General features: G+C 51.1%; 6 protein-coding genes across 6 annotated transcripts; 3 read left to right on the top strand and 3 right to left on the bottom strand.

Annotated features, from left to right (window-relative positions):
* Positions 1–2,496: 2,496 nt before the first annotated feature.
* On the top strand, positions 2,497–3,141 carry SMAC4_13919 (uncharacterized protein; the record flags this gene model as incomplete). The annotated part of the gene is made up of 1 exon (XM_066091691.1): positions 2,497–3,141. One exon carries the CDS (start codon positions 2,497–2,499, stop codon positions 3,139–3,141), a length of 645 nt encoding a protein of 214 aa, XP_065947406.1.
* A 2,189-nt stretch (positions 3,142–5,330) lies between these two features.
* SMAC4_09425 (uncharacterized protein) lies at positions 5,331–6,152 on the bottom strand (the record flags this gene model as incomplete). The annotated part of the gene is made up of 1 exon (XM_003345486.1): positions 5,331–6,152. One exon carries the CDS (start codon positions 6,150–6,152, stop codon positions 5,331–5,333), a length of 822 nt encoding a protein of 273 aa, XP_003345534.1.
* A 1,824-nt stretch (positions 6,153–7,976) lies between these two features.
* Positions 7,977–9,098, bottom strand: SMAC4_13918 (uncharacterized protein; the record flags this gene model as incomplete). The annotated part of the gene is made up of 1 exon (XM_066091690.1): positions 7,977–9,098. The coding sequence occupies one exon, from the start codon at positions 9,096–9,098 to the stop codon at positions 7,977–7,979; it is 1,122 nt and encodes a 373-aa protein (XP_065947405.1).
* A 1,948-nt stretch (positions 9,099–11,046) lies between these two features.
* On the top strand, positions 11,047–12,954 carry SMAC4_13917 (uncharacterized protein). The gene is made up of 6 exons (XM_003342581.2): positions 11,047–11,236; positions 11,550–11,689; positions 11,783–11,922; positions 11,991–12,003; positions 12,070–12,502; positions 12,562–12,954. Exons 1-6 carry the CDS (start codon positions 11,075–11,077, stop codon positions 12,799–12,801), a joined length of 1,128 nt encoding a protein of 375 aa, XP_003342629.2. The 5' UTR covers positions 11,047–11,074; the 3' UTR covers positions 12,802–12,954.
* A 1,791-nt stretch (positions 12,955–14,745) lies between these two features.
* On the top strand, positions 14,746–16,785 carry SMAC4_12936 (uncharacterized protein). The gene is made up of 6 exons (XM_066091170.1): positions 14,746–14,940; positions 15,036–15,187; positions 15,361–15,402; positions 15,729–15,823; positions 15,884–16,329; positions 16,394–16,785. Exons 1-6 carry the CDS (start codon positions 14,824–14,826, stop codon positions 16,631–16,633), a joined length of 1,092 nt encoding a protein of 363 aa, XP_065947404.1. The 5' UTR covers positions 14,746–14,823; the 3' UTR covers positions 16,634–16,785.
* A 2,191-nt stretch (positions 16,786–18,976) lies between these two features.
* Positions 18,977–20,725, bottom strand: SMAC4_05942 (uncharacterized protein; the record flags this gene model as incomplete). Its single annotated transcript, XM_003345738.2, has 2 exons — positions 18,977–19,603; positions 19,916–20,725. The coding sequence occupies 2 exons, from the start codon at positions 20,723–20,725 to the stop codon at positions 19,334–19,336; spliced, it is 1,080 nt and encodes a 359-aa protein (XP_003345786.1). The 3' UTR covers positions 18,977–19,333.
* Positions 20,726–23,222: the final 2,497 nt, after the last annotated feature.

Below are 23,222 nucleotides of genomic sequence, written 5' to 3'. Positions count from 1 at the left end.
CCCACGCGTCGCCACGTACGTTCGTAAGGGAGTGGCAGCAGTAGGATTCACACTCAGCCATACCAGAGATCTACTATGGGTAGAGACGCAGGGTGTCACCTTCGTTAATATCTACCGCCGATCAAATGATTTTTCGGCCCTCGAGCTACTGCAGAGTTGGTAGCCAACGACAAGGACACTCCTTGCTGGCGACTTTAATGCTAAACACCACTCCTGGCAACCCGGCGCGGAAACATCAGAAGGTGCCACGCGAATTGTAGACTACGTTACAGAGCATAGCCTGGATTTGCTGACGGCTCCTGGCGTACCTACCCACAACTGTGGTAATACTATTGACCTTACCTTTTCGAACATACCGCTCTGCTCAACAAGGACTGCCCCAGAGGCGGACTGCGGCTCAGACCACCAAGTTTGCATTACGGACATCCCCACCCAACCGGTAGAGTCTCCCCGCCGTCGACTGTTCCTTCGTGAAGACCCAGAAGCTATTAAACTATATGCCGAAAACGTCTCGTTCCTCATGGGCTTGGTCCCGCTCCTTCCTACAGGCGAGGACTCTCCGGAAAGGCTCGACGAGCTCGCCGAGGCGCTCTGCAATGTCCTTACAGAGGCCCTCCAAATCTCTTGCAGGCCCTCGAGACCTGAGAAGAATGCAAAGTGGTGGAATAAGACGTGTGCGCAGGCCTCGAAACTGGCTGGGTGCCCACGGTACCACGCCGTCGCCTACCCTGGTCGACCGTCGTCCACGCGGACGAAGTCTACAAACCCTCTGCGGTTCTGGCAATACATCCCCCGGCACTGACGGCATTACGGTCCGTATGTTGAAGGCATCCTGGGAATCTATCAAGACTCTGTCTTGCGGCTCTATCAGGGCTGCGTTGCTACCGGCTACCACTCCCAAGTCTTCCGACAGGCGGAAGTAATTATGATACCGAAACCGGGGAAAGACCAGACGACGGCCAAGAGATGGCGGCCCATTTCGCTCCTGTCCTGCCTTGGAAAAGGCATTGAACATCTTATCGGTAGGCGGATCGCTTGGACGGCTATTTCTAATGGGGTCTTAAACCCCCAGCAGGCTGGTGCTCTTCCATGGCGTTCGGCCGTGGACATTGTGGAAGCTCTGTTCCACGATATCGAAGCCACACTCGACAAGGGACTTGTTGCTGCACTGGTAGCTATGGACGTCAAAGGTGCCTTTGACGTCGTCCTGGTGAATAGGCTGGTTTTACGTTTGCGGGAGCAAGGGTGGCCAGACTGCGTAGCCCGCTGGGTTGAGTCTTTCATGACGGACCGTATGGCCTGCATTTGATACCCGGGGGTGACCACTCCTATGCGCCGTCTCAGATGCGGGCTCCCCCAGGGCTCACTAGCCTCGCCCATCATCTACCTGCTTTATACAGAGCCAGTTCATCGCTTCGGGGAGAGCGAAGCGCAGCACTTTGGATATGCAGACGATTGTGCAGTCCTGGTCACGGGCTCTTCGAACGAGGAGGTTGCAGAGAAGGCCCAACGAGAGTTGGACGCCATGGTCCAATGGGGAGTAGACAACGCTGTCGACTTCTCCCCGGACAAGACCGAAATTCAGTTTTTCTCCAGGAAAAGACAAATTGCGCCCTTCCCAACCATTACGCACAGAGGAGTCGTGGTGGCTGCACAGCCGGCAATGCGTTGGCTAGGGATTTGGCTCCATAGCAAGCTGAACTGGAAGCACCACATTGAGCACAGGCTCGCCTCCGCCAAGAAAGTGGTCCGCCACATACGCGGTCTCAACAGAGTCTACCACGGCGCTCCTCCAGGCTCCATGGTGAAGGCTATGAAGGCGGTCGTCCTGCCAAAGGCCCTATTTGGCTCTGAAATCTGGTGGCCAGGCCAAAAGAAGCACGCCCCTTCTCCGCAAACAAGGGGAGTTCCTGCTTGTTAGCAACGGACTGGCGGACCTTGTCCATAAGGTCCAGACGGCGGTGAACACTGCCATCCGCGCCAGCTTACCGGTGTGGAGAACGACGCGTCTTGCCATTCTCTACCGCGAAGCTAGCCTGCCCTCCGTCCCCCTTCTTCTGGAGGCGGCCCGCCGGCGGCACGCTGTACGCCTCCTTACCTTAGATCCCGCCCACCCGCTTGTCCCGCGTCTTTCGGAATCTCGAGTGACGCCGCACGGCCTGCCTCGCCGCCCTACAACGCTACAGACGGCTGCCCAATTCGCCTTACCTTTCCCGCGGCCGGTTCTACAGCCCCCCGTTTATAACGGAGACACTCACAAGAATCCACCGCCCACGTCAAAGGACAGGGCTGCCAAGGATTTCGAAGAATGGCTTCTCCAGCTAGATCCCTCGGAGATCGTTGTTTACACCGACGGTTCTATGATATCTAAGGAGATGGGCCTTCCAGCGCACGCGGAGGACCCGGATGCTGAAGAAGAAAAACCAGAGGGCGGGTGCGTAGGCTTTGGCTACGTAATCTTCCAAGGACAGACAGAACTTGGTCGCGGATGCGGTCATGGCTACCCTTGCACACTCAAGGCGTATTGCCAAGAGGGAGGCGCGTACGGATTTCAAGGCATGGTGGGCCGCGAACAAGCCAGAGTCGTATGCAGACTACCGGCTGGGGGTCTCTATCAAGCCTAACGACGAACTAAAAGAGTTGGACAGACGCTCTTTACACCACCTCCTCGCGGCCAGGTCTGGCCACGGGGATTTCAAGGACTATCACGAGCGCTTAGAGCACGAGGACGCCCTGCTGACGTGCTTCTGTGGAAGCTGGAAAAATCCCTTCCACCCCTTCTTCTGCAGGAAGGCGTACGCGGTCTCCCCGGTCACAGGCGAGGCGGCTACGGGGAAGAATCTCTCCCTTGCTATCGGTATTTATTGGCAACAATTTATTGCTAGAATACAGACCTCCCACTTCTTTTCGTGGACTTGCACGAGAAAGGCATGGCGCCAGACACTCTGGCAACAACACACCGACAACGGAGGCACGGCTGACAACCTTACGGGGTTTTTACGGAGTGAAGGGGTGGAGGTTGGCAACGGCCACGACATCGAGAGGGTTACGGTGGACTTCGACAGGCTGGTTCACCGTGTAAGGAGACGGGAGGAGGCTCTGCGGGAGGAGAAGAGTGAGAGCGAGAGCGGAGAGGAGTGATTTTGCCATTTATTATGTCTTTTCCTTTGTTCTACAGGTCCCGCCATATACTGGCGGCTCGCCCATTGGGCGATTAGACTGGAAGTGTTGGGCCGCGTTTACGCTATGGGCAACACATGATCTGAACTGGCAATAAGCCTCGGTTTGCCCTCGGAGTAATGGTTTTGGTGGACAGTTAGGGCATTGCTCTTAATTTTGTACGCTAGATTCACCGATGCGGCACGTCTCATGCCCTACGGGAGGCGGAAGTAGACGTTAAACATAACAACAACAACAACAACAACAACAACCCTGTATATAAACCACGTCGGACTCCGTCCTCCCTGCTCTGTTCTCTCTCTCTCTTTCAAGTCAATCAATACACCGAATCCACCCCCACATTCACTGCCACTTGTGCTGTCTCACCTCGTTACCTCCAACGGTGGGAATGGTTTATGGGCATTTGACGGCGGAGGGGGTCAGGGGGTGGTTGAGGGAGCGGTGATCTGGGCCGATTGTTACGTTACGGGTGATACTTTTCAAGAGGGGGAGATGGCATGGCAGAGAAGGAAGAAGTTCAGGTGGTCTTTGCACTCGCGAGACCTTGATTTCATCTAGGTACCTACCTGTGACAAGGGCAGTATTCTGGGCTTGGAACAGTAGTTCAATTCAGCTGATAAACTACTTTGGTCCCGAAGGCCTTGTTGATCCTTTCAACCTCAATGAGAAGGTCGAGCCTTAAGGCCTTCTTATACCAAAGAAGGTTGGTACGTACCGAGCCCTGTGTGCCAGGCATCGGCGCGAGTCTATCTAGTTTATCTGCCTACAAGTAGATCTTCTGAATGCCAACCTTCGTCCAGTTGCCCGTCGGTAATTCCGGTCGGTGGTTTAATTGATGAAAGTCGCCGGCGGATGTCCGTGTGGCATTCTGTCGGTAATTCTGGTCGGCAGTTTGACTGATGAATGTCACCGGCAAATGTCCGTGTGATAGCCGTGCCTGTTGGCCGAATAGTCTGGTTGAGGTAATGCTGGCATTGTATGGCGTGGTTGGGTTGATGTCAAGCATTGAGGCTCTATTGAACTTCAAACCCAGGAGTGTGGGCAATGTCCGTGTGACACTACCTTACCTACCTTGTGTGAAGAAGAAGAAGTACATGATTGCTTTCAGCTAAACGACGGTGTGTGATGTTGAGACACAAGCAATCAAAGCGCTCCTTCAAACACTGTTACCGAGCTGGGTCCTTGTCAGACTTCTCAAGTTCCCTGTCACCAGTAGGATTTTGCTCCACGTTGTTCCGTTCGGTTCTGCTCTGGCTCTGTTGGCTCGCCACGTCTCGTACTTCTCTGAGTCCTTGTCTTTCGGTTCTGGTTTGTCTTTTGGACTGAAGACATAGTCGGTGAGGTTGGCGCAGTCCAGGGCGACCCAGAGAGCTGACTCCCAGTCACCCAGATTCTTTTCGCCTTTCAGTTGTATGAGGGTTGCCGTGTCGGCTAGGTTGTTGTTGGTTGTCATGGTTACGAGAGTAAACGACGGGGTTTTTGTTGTGGGATTGATTGTGACTGTTGTCTTGATAGATAATCCTTATGAGGTGTCGGTAGATCGTCGACTTGGGGAGTCAGGAAACTCGTCTGACTTGGAGGGGTTGTCAGGGCGAGAATCGCATCGCTGACTTGGAGGGGTTGTCAGGGCGAGAATCGCGTCGCTGACTTGTTGGGGGGAGGTCGCGTCGATTAGCGTTGCGACAGAGGGCTCATGACCTGTGAGATGGATCACAACATGATGGGAATGATGTAGATTGAGGGATCCAGCTAACTGAGGCTGGAAGGGATCGCCAGCTATATAGAGCTGGCGATACAAAGAGGAGGAAGGTCTGCAAAGAAGGGGATTCTGGGAAGTGCCAGAACCGCTGTCAAACAGGGTGCCTGCAGGGCAAAGGACTAGCGGTCTGTGCAGCAAACGCCCAGAATCTTCTCACATATCTTTCATGACCAGCCTTAGACCCAGATAACTCGCCAGAGCCAAATCAGTCCAATTTTGCCAAGTGATCAAACTTGGTTCGAAGTAGCTAGGCGCCCAAACCATCGCCTTCCCAACCACATTACAGAGCGCGCGCGCATCCTTCCGTGATCGGTCTGCAAGGACATCTACCTGCGAGATGTGGTGCGAAGGCCAGTGGACAGCTGCGTACGGGAGGAATGAGCGTTCTTGATTACCGGGAGAGTTCTGAACTGGTGTTGCGAGATCTGGCAGCATTAAATAGTGAAGGCAGACCAGTGACGTCGCTCTTCAGTCCTCGATAGAACTGATACTTGAGGCCTTCGTCATTCCAATCGACGCGGAAGGCGAGTTGTCTGAACTCAGCTGCGTAAGATGCGGCTGACTTGGTCTGGCGAAGTTCGTTCAGCTTAGTTTCGGCCTGGCGAACCTTGTCGGCGAGGCCAAAGACTTGGTTGATGGAGCTTTCGAAATACTCAAAGTCGGTGAATATCTTCTGAGTCTCAGGGTGCATCTCGCTCCAAACGTTGTGGGCGAGGTAGTCCGCTTGAGTGGGTTGAAACCACTCGAGAGCCTTGCCGGTAAGGTACGATGCTGCATACAAGACTTGTTGGACAGGGTCCACGGTGCGGGAGAAACTGAGGTTGGCGCGGATTTGGGTAAGGAAGCCCTGGAGGTCTTCCTTCTTGGTGCCGTCGAACTTGGGCGGAGCGTTGAGTTTGATGGTGCTCTTTACGGTGGAAGAGGCGGGAGTTGACTGAGCGGTCTCAAGGTCGTTGATCTTGTTGCGAAGCATATTGATGATGTTGCGCAACTCGACGTCGTCAGTGTCTTTGGTGATGGCAGGGGCGAGGGTAGCCCTGCGGGTACGAGCTTCTTCTCTGGCAAGAAGCTCGGCGGCCTTGACTTCCTTGCCGTCGTCATCCACAATGCCGGTCATGGCATCAGTGCCGGGGCCAGGAACTCTGGCCGCGGTGCCCGGGAGTCCAGCTCCAGCGGGTCCTCCAGCAAGATTACCAGTCGGGATTCCGGACATGATAACGGTGGGAGAGTCAAGGTGGGGGTTGAGGAAAACTTGATTTGAGGAAACTTCGGGTGCAGCAGCAGACCCCAGAATACTAGTGTGCAAATTGATGAGCAAGCAACGTGTGACGAACCGTTACAAGCACAGGATTATATCGCTGGGATCAGAACAACGGTAAGAAGAGCCAAAAGGTATTGATAAGATATGATAGCTATTGCTTGCTGAAGAGCCCAGTATTCAGGAAGCCTGGGGAGGCCTTCCTTTATACTGGTCCTTCAGTATGGCGCGGCTCTGATTGGTCTATCTAACTGCTTGCATAAGTGATCCCTGAGTGGATCGTAACACATCCAAGCTTTTGAGGTTCCGGTGGGAAAACCGCTTGGTGATGGATCAGAGTGGAAACAGGTTGTGCTGAGGTGAGAGATGGAAGGTGATATGTGTCTGAGAAGAGATCAGTTCACATGCGTCTTCCGTCCCGACTTTGTTCCAGACAAGCCATCGAGGGACTAACAACCACCGGCACCCGCAAGCCTCATCTAGAGGTATCGATTTCTTTTTCCACATATTCCCAAGTCCGGCAAATCTCACAAATGAACTCTTCTCACACCTCGCGACATCCATCGCTCGTCACACCTTGCTGGACGGTCATATTGTTGATCATCAACGACACCAAATCTCTTGGGCTCATATATTTCTTGATCCTGCTACCACATATCTTCTAGCCATGTAAGATGCCCTTCTTCACCTTAGTTTTCTGCCGCTTGGCCCAACCTAGACTAACTCCCCTATCATTTCCACCTACAGGCATTGATGATATTCTGGACCTTCCTGTCATTCTCGGTAAAGACCTTGCCGAGCTTTGTAACGGCAGAGTCAGGCATGGCCTTGCGTGCTTTGCCAGCAGCCGCCAAGTCCTTCTCGGACCTCGTACCTCCTGCGAAGCCCATCAGCATGCCCATGATGGCAAAGGGCGCCGACTGCGGGTCCTCGACAATGTCATAGGCAGTCATCCCGACGTTGCCCGCAATGTCGATCAGGGTGATGATGCGTGCGACCATGGCCATGCCGCCAATCAGGGCTCCGCCAATCTCGCCAATGATGGGAAGCACCATCAGCACGATGCTCAGGATGAAGGTGATGAGCTTCTTCTTGTTTTGCTTGATGATGTCGGCTCCCGTCTTCTTGATGCTGTTCATGGCGTCGACCGCTTGCTGTAGCATGAAAACGGGCATACTGGCCGCCGTGACAATGTCGGCGCTGTCGACTTCGTTGAGCGACGTAGACACCAGAAAGTGCCCGGTTAGCAGGCTGTAAACCAGATTTGTCATGTTGGCCATGGCCGCCTCCAACACCAATTTGGGGTTGGGGACCTCGATCTGTTTACGTAAACCATGTCAGCGCTTGTTTTTTTTTTTTTTGGAAACGTGCATGCAAGTCGGTTTCAACACTTACCTTGTCCTCAGCGATAGCTATAGGAAAGTTGCTCATGCTCGTGATCTTCGGTTTGCAGCTCATTCCTGGTCTACTGGGGTTCCATATATGAGCTCCATCGTCACCATACATGGAGTCGTCGCACTGTTTCTCCAGTGCCCACTCGCCGAAAGTGATCCATTCCTTCGCTATCCCCAGCTTCTCGTCGACCTCGGCAAAGAAACCCTCTGCATCACGCAAGGTATAGTCTGTTGGAGGTAACGGAATGATACACCACAAGTGGCATTGAGTGTGGGAGTGAATTTCGTGTATTGATTAGGTTAAAAGAGAGAGAGAGAACAGAACAGGGAGGGCGGAGTCCGACGTGGTTTATATACAGGGTAGCTATGTGTGGGTCGTATCCACTTAGACAGAAACGCCAAAGAATGTGATGGCTTCAACACTCTTAAACTCCTGCCGAAGAGCTTCTATCCGCTGGGGGATGGGATTCGGATTGTTGTGCCGATAGTTGCGGAACATTCTGGAGGCCTGCGCGCACGTTTTATTCCACCACTTTGCGTTTTTCTCAGGTCTTGATGGCCTGCAAGAGATTTGGAGGGCCTCTGTAAGGACGTTGCAGAGGGCCTCGGCGAGCTCGTCGAGCCTTTCCGGGGAGTTCTCGCCTGCAGGGAGAAGCGGGACCAGACCCATGAGAAACGAGACGTTTTCGGCAAATAGTTTAATAGCCTCTGGGTCTTCACGAAGGACCAGTCGACGGCGAGGAGGCTCTACCGGTTGGATAGGAATGTCCGTAATGCAGACTTGGTGGTCAGAGCCGCAGTCCGCCTCTGGGGCAATTCTTGTTGAGCAGAGTGGTATGTTCGAGAAGGTAAGGTCGATAGTATTACCGCAGTTGTGGGTAGGAACACCAGGGGCCGTCAGCAAATCCAGGCCATGCTCTGTAACGTAGTCCACAATTCGCGTGGCACTCTCTGATGTTTCCGCGCCAGGTTGCCAGGAGTGGTGTTTGGCATTGAAGTCGCCAGCGAGGAGTGTCCTTGTCGTTGGTTGCCAATTTTGCAGTAGCTCGAGGGCCGAAGTATCGTTTGACCGGCGGTAAATGTTAACGAAGGATTGGGAGTTCAAAGCGGAGCGGGAGGCGGAGGTGGAATCTGTGCCGCGGGCGGCAGCTTCTGCGTAGGAGATGGGTCCCTTTCCCTTGCTGGCAGAGGAAGTGGAGGCCTTTTTGGCGGCTGGGGCAGACGTAACCGGGGTGGGCGAGGGAGGTGAGGCAGAGTTTTTCTCCGCTTTGGCGAGAGCTTCAGAGATGAGGGTCTCAGCGAAAGACGTGATGGGGCCGGAAGCAGCAGAGGTGGCGGTAGTGGCGTGGGCAGGACGGGCTTCCTCGTCAGCAGTTCGGGCTCTCTTGGCCGACTGCGCCGTCGTGGAGGGCGGGGGCAGGACGAAAATAGAGTCCGGCAGAGGTGTAACCGGTATTATAGCCGGCGGCGGTGTTTTGGGGGGCCCAGAGGGCGAAGGCGTAGACATTTTGATGTTTTGAATGTTTGGATATCGACCGTGAAAACGGCGATTTAGGTGGTGTTAGTGATTTTGCGGGCAACCAAGTGTTAGTGCTAACACTTGGCGCCAAGGCTTTTTGTTGTAGGAGGAAGATGCTGCATATCTACTGCGTGCAGACGGCTAGCTGGAAGCCAGGCCTTTCTTCTGAGAAAATCTCTCTTTTACCTTTTATTTACACACAATATGGCCTCACTCTCGTGACCCCCTGTATTGAGTGTAAATTCTACGATTCCCGTATCACTTACTGGCAGTTGTCGGTGCAGGCATCAAATTCAGCTCTCCCCGCGAGGATATCTTCACACTACCAATGGCACATGCGATTGGTGGCCGGCCCACCCTAGACTGGGAATTTAGGCATTAATAGGTAGTATCCATTGGGCTTCTTTACACTTCCGCTAGTCTGGAAGGCATCAACAGCTAATATCGCAAATGTGCACATTTCGGTAGCACATCCGCCACGTTCCACAGCCTTGAGACCACCTTTGGTTGAGGATGAGTCTTCTGAGCTGCAAACCAAAAGTTTGGGGGCGCTATACCTTTGAAATTTTGGCTGGCCAAACCAGTTGGACAATATTCATCTACTCGTTCCGTTCTGTCAACCCCTCGCTTTCGCCCTAAACATTGCAAGACGATCAACTCCTTTAATTCCACGCATTTGATCTTGTAAGCGAGCATTATACACATCCCGAAGCTCAATCCTTGCAACATGAAAAGGTCCTGGTCTTTCTACAATTCTGGTTCGGGTTTCTCCAACGCCAATACCGGCTAGGGGACTCAGTATAACAACAACGCCGCCGGACCGCAATACAATAACCACTACTACGGACGTGGGGTTCTATCATGGGTGATGGGCGGTACAGGCATGTCCTAACACTCAATAGCTCCTTACACTGGAACTGATCAAGAGCTCGTTAGCTATGCAATGTCAGAGAAAGACCAGCAATGTCTAAAGCACGTACGCCTTACCGATCCTCGCCACGATAAAACCCGCATCGAACAGACCAAAGGCGGCCTTTTGCCAGACTCGTATCGTTGGGTCCTCGATAACGCTCACTTCCAGCGATGGCGTGACTACCCGCAGCATCGATTACTATGGATTAAGGGTGACCCCGGCAAAGGGAAGACGATGTTGTTGTGCGGCATTATCGATGAGCTGGATCAAGGCAAAATTGCCGACGTGCGCCATTGCAATGTGGCCTACTTCTTCTGCCAGGCCACCGACTCTCGCATCAACAATGCAGCCGCCGTATTGCGCGGCCTGATGTACCTGCTTATCGAGCAGCAGCCATTTGTCCTCTCACACGTGCGAAAGGAGTATAACCGTGCAGGCAATAATCTCTTCAAAGATGCAAATACGTGGGTCGCTCTATCGAATATTTTCACCAATATTTTACAAGACTCGAGCCTCCGAACGACCTACCTAATCATCGACGCACTTGATGAGTGTACAGAAACTACAGTATTGCTTTCTCGTCACCTGTGGGAGCTGGTGCATATCGCAACGTTTGCCCACTCGCCCACTCACTGTGTTTCTCCACTATCTTGGTGGCTGGTAGGGATTGCAGCCAATGGAATCCTTGATTTAGAGAAAGCCCATTGTTACGGTATATAAGGCTACTTGACAACTAACACTGGATTTAAGCTGTAACTGCATGGCTGCGTGCTTTCTGTTAGTCCTTGATGTACCGAAAGGACTCTAGCAAGCAAGCATGAATGTAACCAAAGAGGTGACCAAAGCACACAGTTCGAAAGGAAAGAGGTTACCTTCACTCTTCACCGCTCTATGCATCTGAAGACTCTTCATCGAAAGACTCTTTATCGAAGAGGGGTAACTAGGGACGGGAAATCCTATATAAGGGGCCGCTGGCACGCGGAAACACCAAGCGTCGATTTGATCAATTTCTACAGTTCACAGACCAACCTTTCATCCCTTTTCTACAACGATGAGTTCCTCTCTCAAAAAGGCACAATCACCAGCACCCGAGGCAAAGTCACCAAAGGGAAAAGAAAAGTCGCCCACACCTGGTCCCAACTCCCCAGCGGCCGACGAGTCTTCAGAGCCTATCGAAGCTCCACTCCTGGCCGGTGCCCATTGGGGCCAGCAGGTTCGTTTCATCCATATATACCCCTCTGTTTGGTTTCCACGGGGCGTTTGTGATACAGGAGACCTCACAGTCTCGCGCCTGCGCATATCCGACATGTTAGGCAATGACGGCGTCTTCGTCCGACAGACGCAGGCCCGTTGTCCTCTACTGCCCTACATAGATACGGTTGTCTCTCACTTCGTCCAATGGCTTCTCTTCTTTTAACGAGTGAGCTAGACTAATCAGTATCGAATGAGACATCCATGATCACAGTGTTTTCATCTATCATCTTGAGAATGGCGGATTGCTAACAACAAGTCTCCTGCACGCATAGGAGGTGGATGAGGACAATGATTCGACCCTGGGAAGCGACACCGAAAGCTCGACTGCTTCGATCTCTTCCAGTATTTTGCACTACCGTAATGTCCTGGGACGAACCTACCACAGCGATTCTGTGACTGACGGAGAGTATTGGTACGTTTGAATTGGAAAGCAGTAGCAAGACGAGTGCTGTACTTGTTGATGTTGTGGAGCTGAACTAACTACTGTTCCATGTGTACCATTTAGGGGCCCTAATGATGCCAAGGCAAATGAGTTGTTGGATATCGTGCACGCTGCCATGGTTATGTTATTCGATGGAAAGCTGTATACGGCCCCGCTCAATGAGAAGGAGATTAAGAACGCTATTGATATCGGTACCGGCACTGGTAAGCTGATCAACCTGGACCGCCATTTCACCCCTTTACTCAACTTAACTGACTCTATCTACGTGCAGGACTCTGGGTCATGTAAGACTGACATGTCGGATTCCTCGGTTGATCTTCTGTCGCTAACATCTATTTTTCATATAACAGTGACTTTGCGGACGATCATCCCAATTGCAACGTAATTGGCACCGACATTTCCCCTATTCAACCTACCTGGTTACCTTCAAATGCCTGCTTCGAGATCAATGACGCAACTAAGGAATGGACCTATCAAGAGGACTACTTCGACTTCATTCATCTTCGCTGGCTTACCGGCATCATTAAAGATTGGAATGCCCTATATAAGGAGGCGTATAGGTGTGCGAAACCCGGTGCTTGGATTGAACAACTTGACTGCGATGCTGAATGGTATTGCTTTGATGGAACGATGCCTAATGATTCCGCCATGGCCCAATGGGGTCAAATTTGGAAAGAGGTTGGGCGGAAGACCGGGCTCGAATTCAACGTGGTTTCTTCAAGCACGATGGAAACGGGATTGAAGAACGCTGGGTTCACCAATATTACGTCCGAGGATTACTATGTCAGACTTTCCTTGTCCGTGAGCCTTTGAGACGAGCTAAAGCTGACCCCGAGTTCTAGGTTCCCGTCTCTCCTTGGTCTGATGACCCGAAGATGAAGCAGCTGGGTCTCTACACCTCTGTGGCGATGACACATGACGTTGAGGGCTTCCTTGTCTATTTCATGCCCAACTACCTTGGATGGACCCCGAAGGAAATCACGAACTACGCCGCTACTATTCGCCGAGAGTTTAGAGAAGCCAAGATTCATTCTAACGTTAGGTGGCGCATGGTGAGGGCGCAAAAGCCGCTGGATGCTTAAGGTGGATAACCGACAGAAGGCCATGCCAAACGCCGGTGGGTGTTGTGAATGTAAATATTTCAGCAGAAGGTCGTACATGTATCGTGCCCATGCTTTTAGTTGTCATGTGGCCTGTCCCTTGCGTCAATCACAATGTCGCGTATGGCTTTTTATCATCATTTATACATTGTCATATTTGGAAATCGACCCCATTGTAACTTTGTGGTGCTTCCAGTTCAGCTTGCTGTAGAGCCAAATCCCCAGCCAACGCATTGCCGGCTGTGCAGCCACCTCGACTCCTCCGTGCGTAATGGTCGGGAAAGGCGCAATTTGTCTTTTTCTGGAGAAACACTGAATTTCGGTCTTGTCCGGCGAGAAATCGACAACGTTGTCTACTCCCCATCGGACCATGGCGTTTAACTCTCGTTGGGCCTTCTCGGCAACTTCTTCGTTCGAAGAGCCAGTGACAAGGTCTGCACAGTCGTCTGTATATCCAAAATGCTGCTCTTCGCTCTCCCCGAGGCGATAGACTGGCTGTGTGTAGAGCAGGTACTTCATAAGTGCTGTGTGTTGTAGCAATGTGCACATACGGCCATAGATAGTGGAAAACTCGGGATCCCGTCCTCTCTCCCATAGATAAGCCACCAATCGGACAATGACCCCTTTATTATATCTTTTCCTTTGTTATACAGGTCTCGCCATGCACTGGCGGCTCGCTCATTGGGCGATTAGACTGGGAGTGTTGGGCCGCATTTACGCTATGGGCAACACATGATTTACACTGGCAATAGGCCTCGGTTTGCCCTCGGATTAATGGTTTTGGTGGACAGTTAGGGCATTGCTCTTGATTTTGTATGCTAGACTCACTGATGCGGCACGTCTCATGCCCTACGGGAGGCGGAAGTAGACGTTAAAAATAACAACAACAACAACAACAACAACAACAACAACAACAACAACAACAACAACAACAACAACAACAACAACAACAACAGGGCAGATCCCAGATCGTGTGGATGCCTTCAGCCTTACCCGGCCTCTACCACAATGCAGCCACTCTGGTAGTTCTTAAGATAGTCAGCCACCCCTGTCTTGGGGAAGCTGACAACTTCATAGAACGACTGCCATCCGCCATCCGATCCCGATTCCAGATTTCGACTCCTTTGTGACGAACTGTTACAAGCACAGGAGTATATCGCTGGGAACAAGAACAAAGATAATAGTAGCCAAAAGGTACTGATCGATTGTAAAAGCTATTGCTTGCTGAAGGACCAGAATAATGAAGACCGGGAAGCGGTCTTCTTATGTATTGGTCTTCGAACCCGTCCCGTAGTCCCGTATTTTCGGGACTCTGGGACCCTGAGTTCGGGCTGCCTCCTATTGGTCAATCTATCTAGCTCACATAAGAGGTTTCTGATTGGATCGTAACATCCTTCCTCGGTCCTCCTGCTGTAGAATACGAGTACGTGCAGGGTTGTAAAAGTATGGCCAGCGAGGCAAATAGAGCAGGAGGCGAGGGCGGTAGAAGAGCACCGGAAGCAAGAACCCGTATACAAAGCCAGATCAAGGCACTATAGTAGAGCGTTTCGTCTTTATATTTTCTAGGGCTTTTTGGTGAGGATAATTGTATGATGTTCACTACGGCGAACTTTGGCAGGCGCGAACATGACTCTATCATTGGCTATATCCAATCCACATAGTCGATTCACAATGGTACGCAGTCGATTTATCCCGTCCAGCCACCGCGTCAGCCAGCAGCTCCCACATATTCCCCAGTGCCTCTTTGGCTAGACACTGTAGTTATATCACATAGCCTAATATCAATTTTTGAGCGGTGAAGGGCAGTTGATATCCGCTGTGACATTTGAAAGCACTGTGTTACATTTAAACACTGTAATGAACCGAACCGGGTGCCTGTCATTGTGGCACTGGCAGAATTCTATAAATCGGACGGTTCTGGCACCCAGATCACTTCTTGGCCGTTCCATCTTCTTCACCCGAACTTGAATTTCAGGTAGAAGATAAGATATCCAAGATTCGACCATGAGTTCTCCGGCGAAAAAGGCTCAGTCGCCAGCACCCCAATCACCCACGCCCGGTCCTGCATCTCCCGCTGCTGAAACGACTGGCCCTCTTCCTGGATCTCACTGGGCGGAACAGGTACGGCCCTCTCACGTTCCTCGTCGCCCGGTCACAAGCCCAATCATAATTGGAATTGATCACTGACATACTTCTACCTTACTTACGCACTATAGGGACTTCCGGAGGAGGAGGAAAATGATAGGGATTCAACCATTGGAAGTGATATCGAGAGTTCGACTGCTTCGATTAGTTCGAGTATCCTCAAATACCGTACCATGAACGGCCGAACTTACCATGCCGACAGCGTAACGGATGGAGAGTATTGGTAAGTCTGTTTGGGATTACTCGTCAGGGCTCGAAGCGCCCAGTCTAACCTCCGCATTAAGTCTATGAGGTGTCGTTTCTAGCCCAGAGTCCAGAAGAGTATGGATGAAGAGAAGCTCTGCGCATGTGGGAGAAAACACCCAACGCTAACGAGCATTTTAAACTTTCATGCAGGGGCCCCAACGACGCTAAGCAGAATGAAATGCTGGATATTTTGTAAGTGAAACATGCTTCCCACCATCGGTTTGATCTCTCAAGGACCTATCATGCATACCTTTATCCGAGCCACTCAATCTGTCTCTCCGCCTCCAAGGCCCCATGAGGCTGCTGAACAGCTGTCAGGTTGCGCTACCATTGTTGTCAACCTGTCGTCGAATCTCATAGCATCCAGGATCGAAGACTTCCCTTTGACCGTCTGGATTTGGGACGTACAAGCTGCAGTAGCTCTCCTTTTTCACGGGAGCGTCAGCACCCTTTCGTGGTATTCCCATGTCCGCGAGACTTCGAGTTCTTGTAGCTAACCAAATATTACCTACCTCTAGCCATCATGTGATGACCATTTGTCTGGATGGCAGGCTTTATGATGCCCCTCTTCCCAAAAATCCTGAGAATGCAATTGATCTTGGCACAGGCACAGGTACGCCGACTTTCTACACTATCTTGGTGGTTGTTTCTTAAATACTAACTCGAAATTTAGGGCTGTGGGCAATCGATTTTGCCGATAAATTCCCTAACTGCAACGTCATGGGTACTGATATCTCGCCCATCCAGCCCAGTTGGGTACCCCCCAATGTCCGTTTTGAAATCGACGACTACAATAAGGAATGGACCTATAACTCTAATTTCTTCGACTTCATCCACCTCCGGTGGCTTACCGGCACCGTCAAAGACTGGTCTGCTTTTTATAAGGAGGCTTACCGGTGCTGCAAGCCAGGCGGTTACATCGAGCATATGGATGCTTCCAGCGGTACTGTTTACTCAGACGATGGTTCCGTGGACACTAAGGTTCATGCCCTGGGCCAATGGGGCCCCGTGTCGGAGGAGGCTTTCAGGAAGATTGGGCAGCAACTGCTCAGCAATGACATGATGGAAAACGGAATGAAGGAGGCCGGTTTCGTGAACATAGTAGTGAAGGATTACAAGGTAAGTTCTCCGCTTCCCACAGCGTCTGTTTATCCCAGAAACTCTAACTACAGGATACTTGCAGATCCCTCTCTCCCCATGGTCCAAGGACAAGAAGTTGAACGAAGTTGGTCTGTACTTCTATGCCGCTGTGAACCAGGACCTTGATGGTGTTCTTCAGTTTATGTTTGGTAAGGTAATGGGATGGACCACGGAGGAGATCAACATCTACATCAAACATTTGCAGAAGGAGTTGAAGGACACTACCCTTCATCCGTACTTTATCTACCGTATGGTGTATGGCCAGAAGCCATTGGATGCTTAATGTACGACTGGGCAACAACACCGACCGGGGCTGGTTACCTACCTAATCTCCCACGATGGGCGGTTGGATACCTCTACCTTAGGACAAGCTTCATATCTCCTTTTCTGTAAATAATCTGAAAACAACATACTAGTTAAAACCTCGGATGACTGTTACACTTGTTTTACAGGGTTGACCCCAGACCGGGCATGTGCCTTCAGCCTTACCCGGCCTCCACCTCCACCCAAATGTGCACTAATACTCTTACTCTAATGATCGCAAAGGATTTGCTAGTGTCTGTTAGCGCAAAGCTCCCTACTGGCGTGTTTTCCTCGGCTCAGCTCGGGTATGTCTTTTTTCAACGTCCGGAGCATTTAGTCTCCACTCACAACGTCCCTCCAAGTCATCACATTTAGCGGCGAAACCAAAGAGCGTAATATCGAAAACATATCTACTATATTGGCAGCTTCATGATACCCTGGCGTCTTCCCAATAGTGGTACCATACCCTCTGACTAAGGTATCTAAGGAAACCCGAGTGGCCTTTTACTCTACCTACCTCTAGGTAAATGAAAGCACGTTGAAACGGTCAACCACCTGCGCCTACATTAATCCCTTTCTACCCAAATGCTACGAACTCCGTCTATAAAAGACGGTCATCGTCTGACTCACGATACTTTTCTAGCAATCATCACTATCGCATTAACTCATCTATTGACCACATAGCGCAGCGTTTCCATGTATCAAACATGTATGATACCTCTAGGTTTGTATTGTATGTTACGTGGATGCCACTACATATGCATTGGGATGAAGAGAAAACAAGATGTGAGAGAGAAGACGCCGAGTCCGGGAGCTCGGTGGGCATACGCTAAGTAGGTAGGTGTTACGGGTAAGGCTGAAGTAACAGCGATAGACATTGTTCGTTAGACGGGGGCGGGGAGTGGGTGGGAAGATAGGTTGCAAGGGGATCTATAATCTTTAACGACAGTTTCCAAAATGACGGTATAAAAATAATGAGGACAATTCATATCCAAATCGCTATTTACTTAATATACTGGTCACATTGACAACCAAAAGCATCGGCACGATACATGTACGACCCTCCACTGAAATATTCACATTCACAACACCCACCACCGTTTGGCATTGCCTCCTGTCGGCTATCCACCTTAAGCACCCAGCGGCTTTTGCGCCCTCACCATGTGCCACCTATTGTTAAAATTAATCTTAGCTTCCCTGAACTCTCGGCGAATAGTAACGGCGTAGTTTGCGATTTCCTTCGGAGTCCTTCCCAGGTAGTTGGGCATGAAATAGACAAGGAAGCCCCCAATGTCATGTGTCAGCGCCACAGACTGGTAGAGACCCAGCTGCTTCATCTTCTCGTCATCAGACCAGGACGTGAGGGGAACCTAGATCTCGGGGTCAGCTTCAGCTCGTCTCAAAGGCTCACGGACAAGGAAAGTCTGACATAGTAATCCGCGGACGTAATGTTGGTGAACCCAGCGTTCTTCATTCCATTGTCCATCGAACCTGAAGAAACCACGCTGACGTCGAGCCCGGTCTTCCGCTCAACCTCTTTCCAAATTCTACCCCACTGGGCCATGGCGGATTCATTAGGCATCGTTCCATCAAAGCAAAAAAATTCAACATCGCAGTCAAGTTGTTCAATCCAACCGCCCGGCTTGCAGCACCGGTAAGCCTCCTGTGACGAACCGTTACAAGCACAGGAGTATTATCGCTGGGATAGAACAATAGAGTAATGGAGTAGTAGCCGAAAGCTACTGGTAGGTTGTGATAGCTATTGCTTGCTGAAAAGCCTTATAAACGAAGGCCGGAAGGCCTTCTTTTATACTGCTCTTCCCTGGACCCGAACCTTTCGGGTCCTCCAATACTACGGACCCGGGGACCCAAAGCCTTCGGGCCTTCGGGTCTAATCTGTTGGTCTATCTATCTAGCTAGCTTACATAACTTTGGTTGGATCGTAACACAACTCCCATATTTAAGCTGCCCCTCACTGGCTTATCTATGGGAGGGCGGACGGGATCCCGAGTTTTCCAGTGAGTATGGTCGTATTTATTTGTTAGCGTTGTCAATTAGTGCTTATCAATATCATACCACTGTTTTGCTGTTACTTGTACAGTACTGGTAATTGCCGAATGGGCTTCAACGCCTTGGGATTACTCTCTATGCCTTCAACAGGAGTTGCCTGTTCTATAGTATAGTATAGTAAGCATTTGCACAAATTACACAAAGGTCATCCCGTCCGACCAATCAGACGGAGACTTCCCCCCCTCAGCCCTGAGCTTAATAGTCCTTGTCAACTCAACTCAACAGGCCTTATTAGGTAGGTAGATTAATAGGGCGGACTTCTTGTATTATATAACAAGCTGTATAGGTAGGTAGTTCTTAACAACAGCAATGTTTATATGTTTATAGGTAGGCCTTGCTTGTTCCCAACCTAGCAACAGCAACATTTCCTCACTGCGGTAAGGTAGGTAAAAAGCGAAAACAGTTCCTGTCTCCCACGTCCTGTCATGTCATGAATGTAAATAGGAAAAAGAAAAGTAAAAAAGAAGAGTAAAAAAGAAAAGAAGTCAACAACAGAAAAAGAAAAAGAAAAAAAAGGAGTTTTAAAAAAGAAAAGAAAAGGGGAAAAAGAAGGGAAAAAGAAGAAAAACCGTAGGATAACAACTCTGCCGGCCGACCGTCACGTCACGGCTCACAAGTTTGCGCCGCCTCCGGGCCTTTCCCGAAGTCCCTGTCCCTGTCCCTGCCCCTGAGCCTGAGCCTGTCCTTTTTGCAAGTTAAACATATACTCCTCCACCACCTTGGTGTACCCCTTATGGAAGCACTCCTCCGCCTCGTTTTTGATCCCGCTCAGCTGGGGATCCGATGCGCTTGCAAAGCCACCAGGGACAACTTTGGCAAGCTCCACGTTGAGTAGTTGAAGCGAGGGCGTCATGACGTTCTGTGCGACGTCCTTCGGTTCCTGTGTTTTTGGGTGGAAAAGTAAGGGGAGTTAGTTAGTTAGGTGTTAGTTACCAAGTTGAGGGACTACCTAGCGGACTACCATAGGTAAGGCAGTTGAATAATTGAATAGTAGGTAGGTAGGTAGGTAGGTACTATCTCAGAGTGTATGTAGAGGTAGGCGTGTGTTGCTAGCATGCATGCCAGCCAGGTTGGATGTGGGATGTAATGGCGGGAGAGAGAGAGTGAGTGTGTGGTACCGCCGTGAATGATAATGGGGAAAGAGGAGTGACGGGACGGGACGAGGGGTGATCTTGATGGAGATTCCACTTACAACTCTGCTAGAACGCCTTTTGATAATCTTCCATCTCTTGGAGATGGCGTTATCTGATCTCTCAACCTTGAAACTCCGCTTCAGTTCAGCGCCGATCTGCTTCACCGTCACCTTCTTCCTCTTGGTCTTGAGACTGTAGACTAGGCCATCTTGGTCCTTTGTCCAGCTATTTGGGTTGGGATCTGGCCCATTAGAATGTTGACTCGAAAAGGAAGCGTTCGCGATGTTTGCTCGATATGGCGCGGATGGATGGCCGGTTGCGTTGAGATAACCTATATTGTTGTGTCCGAATCCAGGGGTAGCTATGGCCAATTGGCTGGGTGAGACGACGTCGTGATGAGCCTGCAGCGTGGGGGAGTTGGCACCACGCAAATATTGCATCTGAGGGTGAGATACTTGTCTTGCATCGGGGGCACCTACATCCATCCCATAGGGCGTCTGCGACGGCCAGTTGCCATAGCGCATGGGAGGAGAAGGGTAGATATGCTGGACTGCGTAAGGGTCACCGTTGGTTGGGATATCAGAATGTTGACCCATGTACGGCAGTCCCCCTTGGGTTTTATAGGCTGGAGTGCCGTATACTTGGGCGCCGGTCATTGCTCCCCCAGGTTGTGGCACATTCCAGCCCATATGATTCGGCATTGGATCAAAAGGTGAAGCTTGCCCTTGATAGGCTGGAGGTGGAATTGGACATTGAGGCTCTTCAGCGACGACATCATCGTCATCCCCGATAGAGATGATAGTTCCGTCAATATAAGGGTGAGCAGGCGACATAGCCGCTCCGTATTGGGAAGCGATTGGAGACACCATGGCCGAGGTGGGAAGAGATCTTATTGTGACCGGCAAGGTCTGTCGCGAACCAGTCAAAGCTGCGGAAAGGGCGAAGCGAGGAAGATAAAGGAAGGCTTTGTGTGATGTGTCCGTTGATGCGGATTGCAGAATCCTCGGTCAGAAGGGACTTGTTCCTCACTGGTCTTGAGGATGAAGGAATGCTATGACGATGTGTAGCTGATATACACCTGTTGTTGGAAGGCTCGCGATGAATGATACGGGATTGTAAGGTGGCTGAAGCCGCTGAGAGTGAATGAAGCTCGATCCAGTTGGGTGTAAGATAGAAGGATTGTTCGGACTGCTGGGTGGTTGAAGACCCAGATGGGCAAGTTCAAATGGTGATCTTGACCTGAAAGTCGTGCTGAACAAACTGGTATGAAAGGTGAAAGAATTCTTGAAATGAAGGCAAACTTGGCTGATATAACTAGGGAGAAAGAGTTGAGTCGTGTCCACGGCTCAATATGCCCGAAGCATCGAGGTGAAGGGGTATATGTGCTTCCGGTTTGAAGGAATGGGCGAAGGAGACCAAGGACAGTAGAACGAATGGGGATTGGGACGTCCAGCATTTATGGGTTGATCTCCCCGTTGTTGTTAATGGTTTGGAACTAGTCATGGAACGTACCTCGGAAGTGGATCCCAGTGAGCGGCATCGCGCCGGCTCGAAGCCAAAATACACGATTGGTGTCTGGATACGAAAGGTATTCTGATTCGTCATGGTTGGGGTTCTCTGCTTGAATGTCGTGAGGCCCCATATCGCGTGTCCAGTTCGCGGTCTCACAGGGTCCGAAAGCGGTAAGCTACCTAGGTAGGCAGTGTCGCAGACCGTGATACCTCAAGCTCACGCATTATTGATGGTAGGTGAGTGAAAAGCAGCGGACCTGTCATTGTCGGCATACGCTCGAAACCTGAAAACCCAGAATCCAGGCGATGAGGTAGGTGATGTTCCATTGTGGTTGTAAAGTGAGTCGCGAGGTTCCTGTTTGGCTTCGCCTCAATGTGCGCTCTCAACCTGTGTCCTTGGGTTCAGTCAGTAACTATTACCGCCATCCGTCATCGGCCCTGCCACAGAGGGTAGAGAAAGCTCCGACTGATACAGTCCTTACTCTGTCTCTTTGCACTGTAAGCATAAAGCCCATTGTCAGTGCCATCGTGGCATGGGGTGAAAGAGGCTGATCCAATGAGAGTTGAAAGCTTGTAAGGCAACCAGAGCCCCACCAGCCCAGCTCACCGGCAAGACTGCGGAGGCAAGCGCAGACCCAAGTGCGGTAGCTCTCGCGTGTAAGGCAAGGAATACTAACTTGGTGGATTGAGGAGAATTCAGGCGTCCCGCCGGTGGTAACGTCTTGTCAGCATGTACCTCTTGGCGGCGCGGAAGCGTAGATGGTTCGCTTAGAATCTGTCAACCTCGTTAAGTTCTGACAATTTGAGGATTGTTTGAAAGAAGGGAGTACGCTAATACAAGGCAGTGACCTATTTACCAGCTTGATGGCGGAAATTCCGGGGCTGGTTGGCTGTGGCAATCAGTGCCTGTTGATGGTTCATGTTGCTTTCTTCCATCAGCCGCGTCGGTTTCTTTGTCCCAGTTCTGGTTTGCTGACCGAAGTCGCGCGGCAGCTTCCGGCCTAACAAGGACTTAAGTGATTTCCCCCGCCACATAATCTTGGTTGCCTTTTCCTGAGTTTCAACCCCCCATTCGGAGAACAGCCAGAGGTGTGTATGTCCCTGCCAGTGCGTGCCAACAGGGCCGCAAACCAGGTATCCAGCTGAGCATTGGCACTCTCCTGGTCTCCCCCGGCCCAATCTTCCTCTAAAGTCCGATTTGACTCCATCGAGATCCAGAGTGCCCGAGTTTGCTAGGCAGTTGGCCACCAGATGCCAAATGCAAGCCACCTTCCGGCCAGCTGGTCACTCCGCCACAACGTGGGAGCCGGTAAGCCCTGTTCCATTGTCCACCCCGCGAGGAAAAGATCCGTGGTTGCTGATTACAATGAAGTGCTGAAACGATGTGGTCTGATAAGAAAAGGGTCGGCTTTTCTCTCCAGAAGTTCGTCTGGACTCGGGAGAAAGTGCCAAGTTAAGCAGAGGACGTTCAAAGTGGATCCAAAGAAGCGGTTCGCAACAAATCAAATGCAAACATGAGCATGGCCAGGGCGTTCGCTGCATCACAGCCCCTGGCGTCAGCGGCTCGCGGGTTACAGCATTTGACAGCTCAGGGGCACATCAACCGGAGTAACGGCTACGAATAAGTGTTAGTACACATCCCCAGATTTGCAGGCACAGCACCCGAGCCTTAACAGCGAAACCCCCGCAAACCTACAATCACGGATCGGAAGACGGCGACGACCACCAGCACATTCATGTCGTTATCAACCAACCACCAACAACCAACCATCATCCCCAAAGCCTCATCCTCCTTTTCCACCATACCAAAACTCCTAACATGAACCAATTTGGACAGCCTGATGCAAGGTCACCG

This window comes from Sordaria macrospora, chromosome 6, assembly GCF_033870435.1.
Source record: "Sordaria macrospora chromosome 6, complete sequence".
Classification (NCBI taxonomy): Eukaryota; Fungi; Ascomycota; class Sordariomycetes; order Sordariales; family Sordariaceae; genus Sordaria; species Sordaria macrospora.
This window is presented reverse-complemented; position numbering and strand designations above follow the sequence as displayed.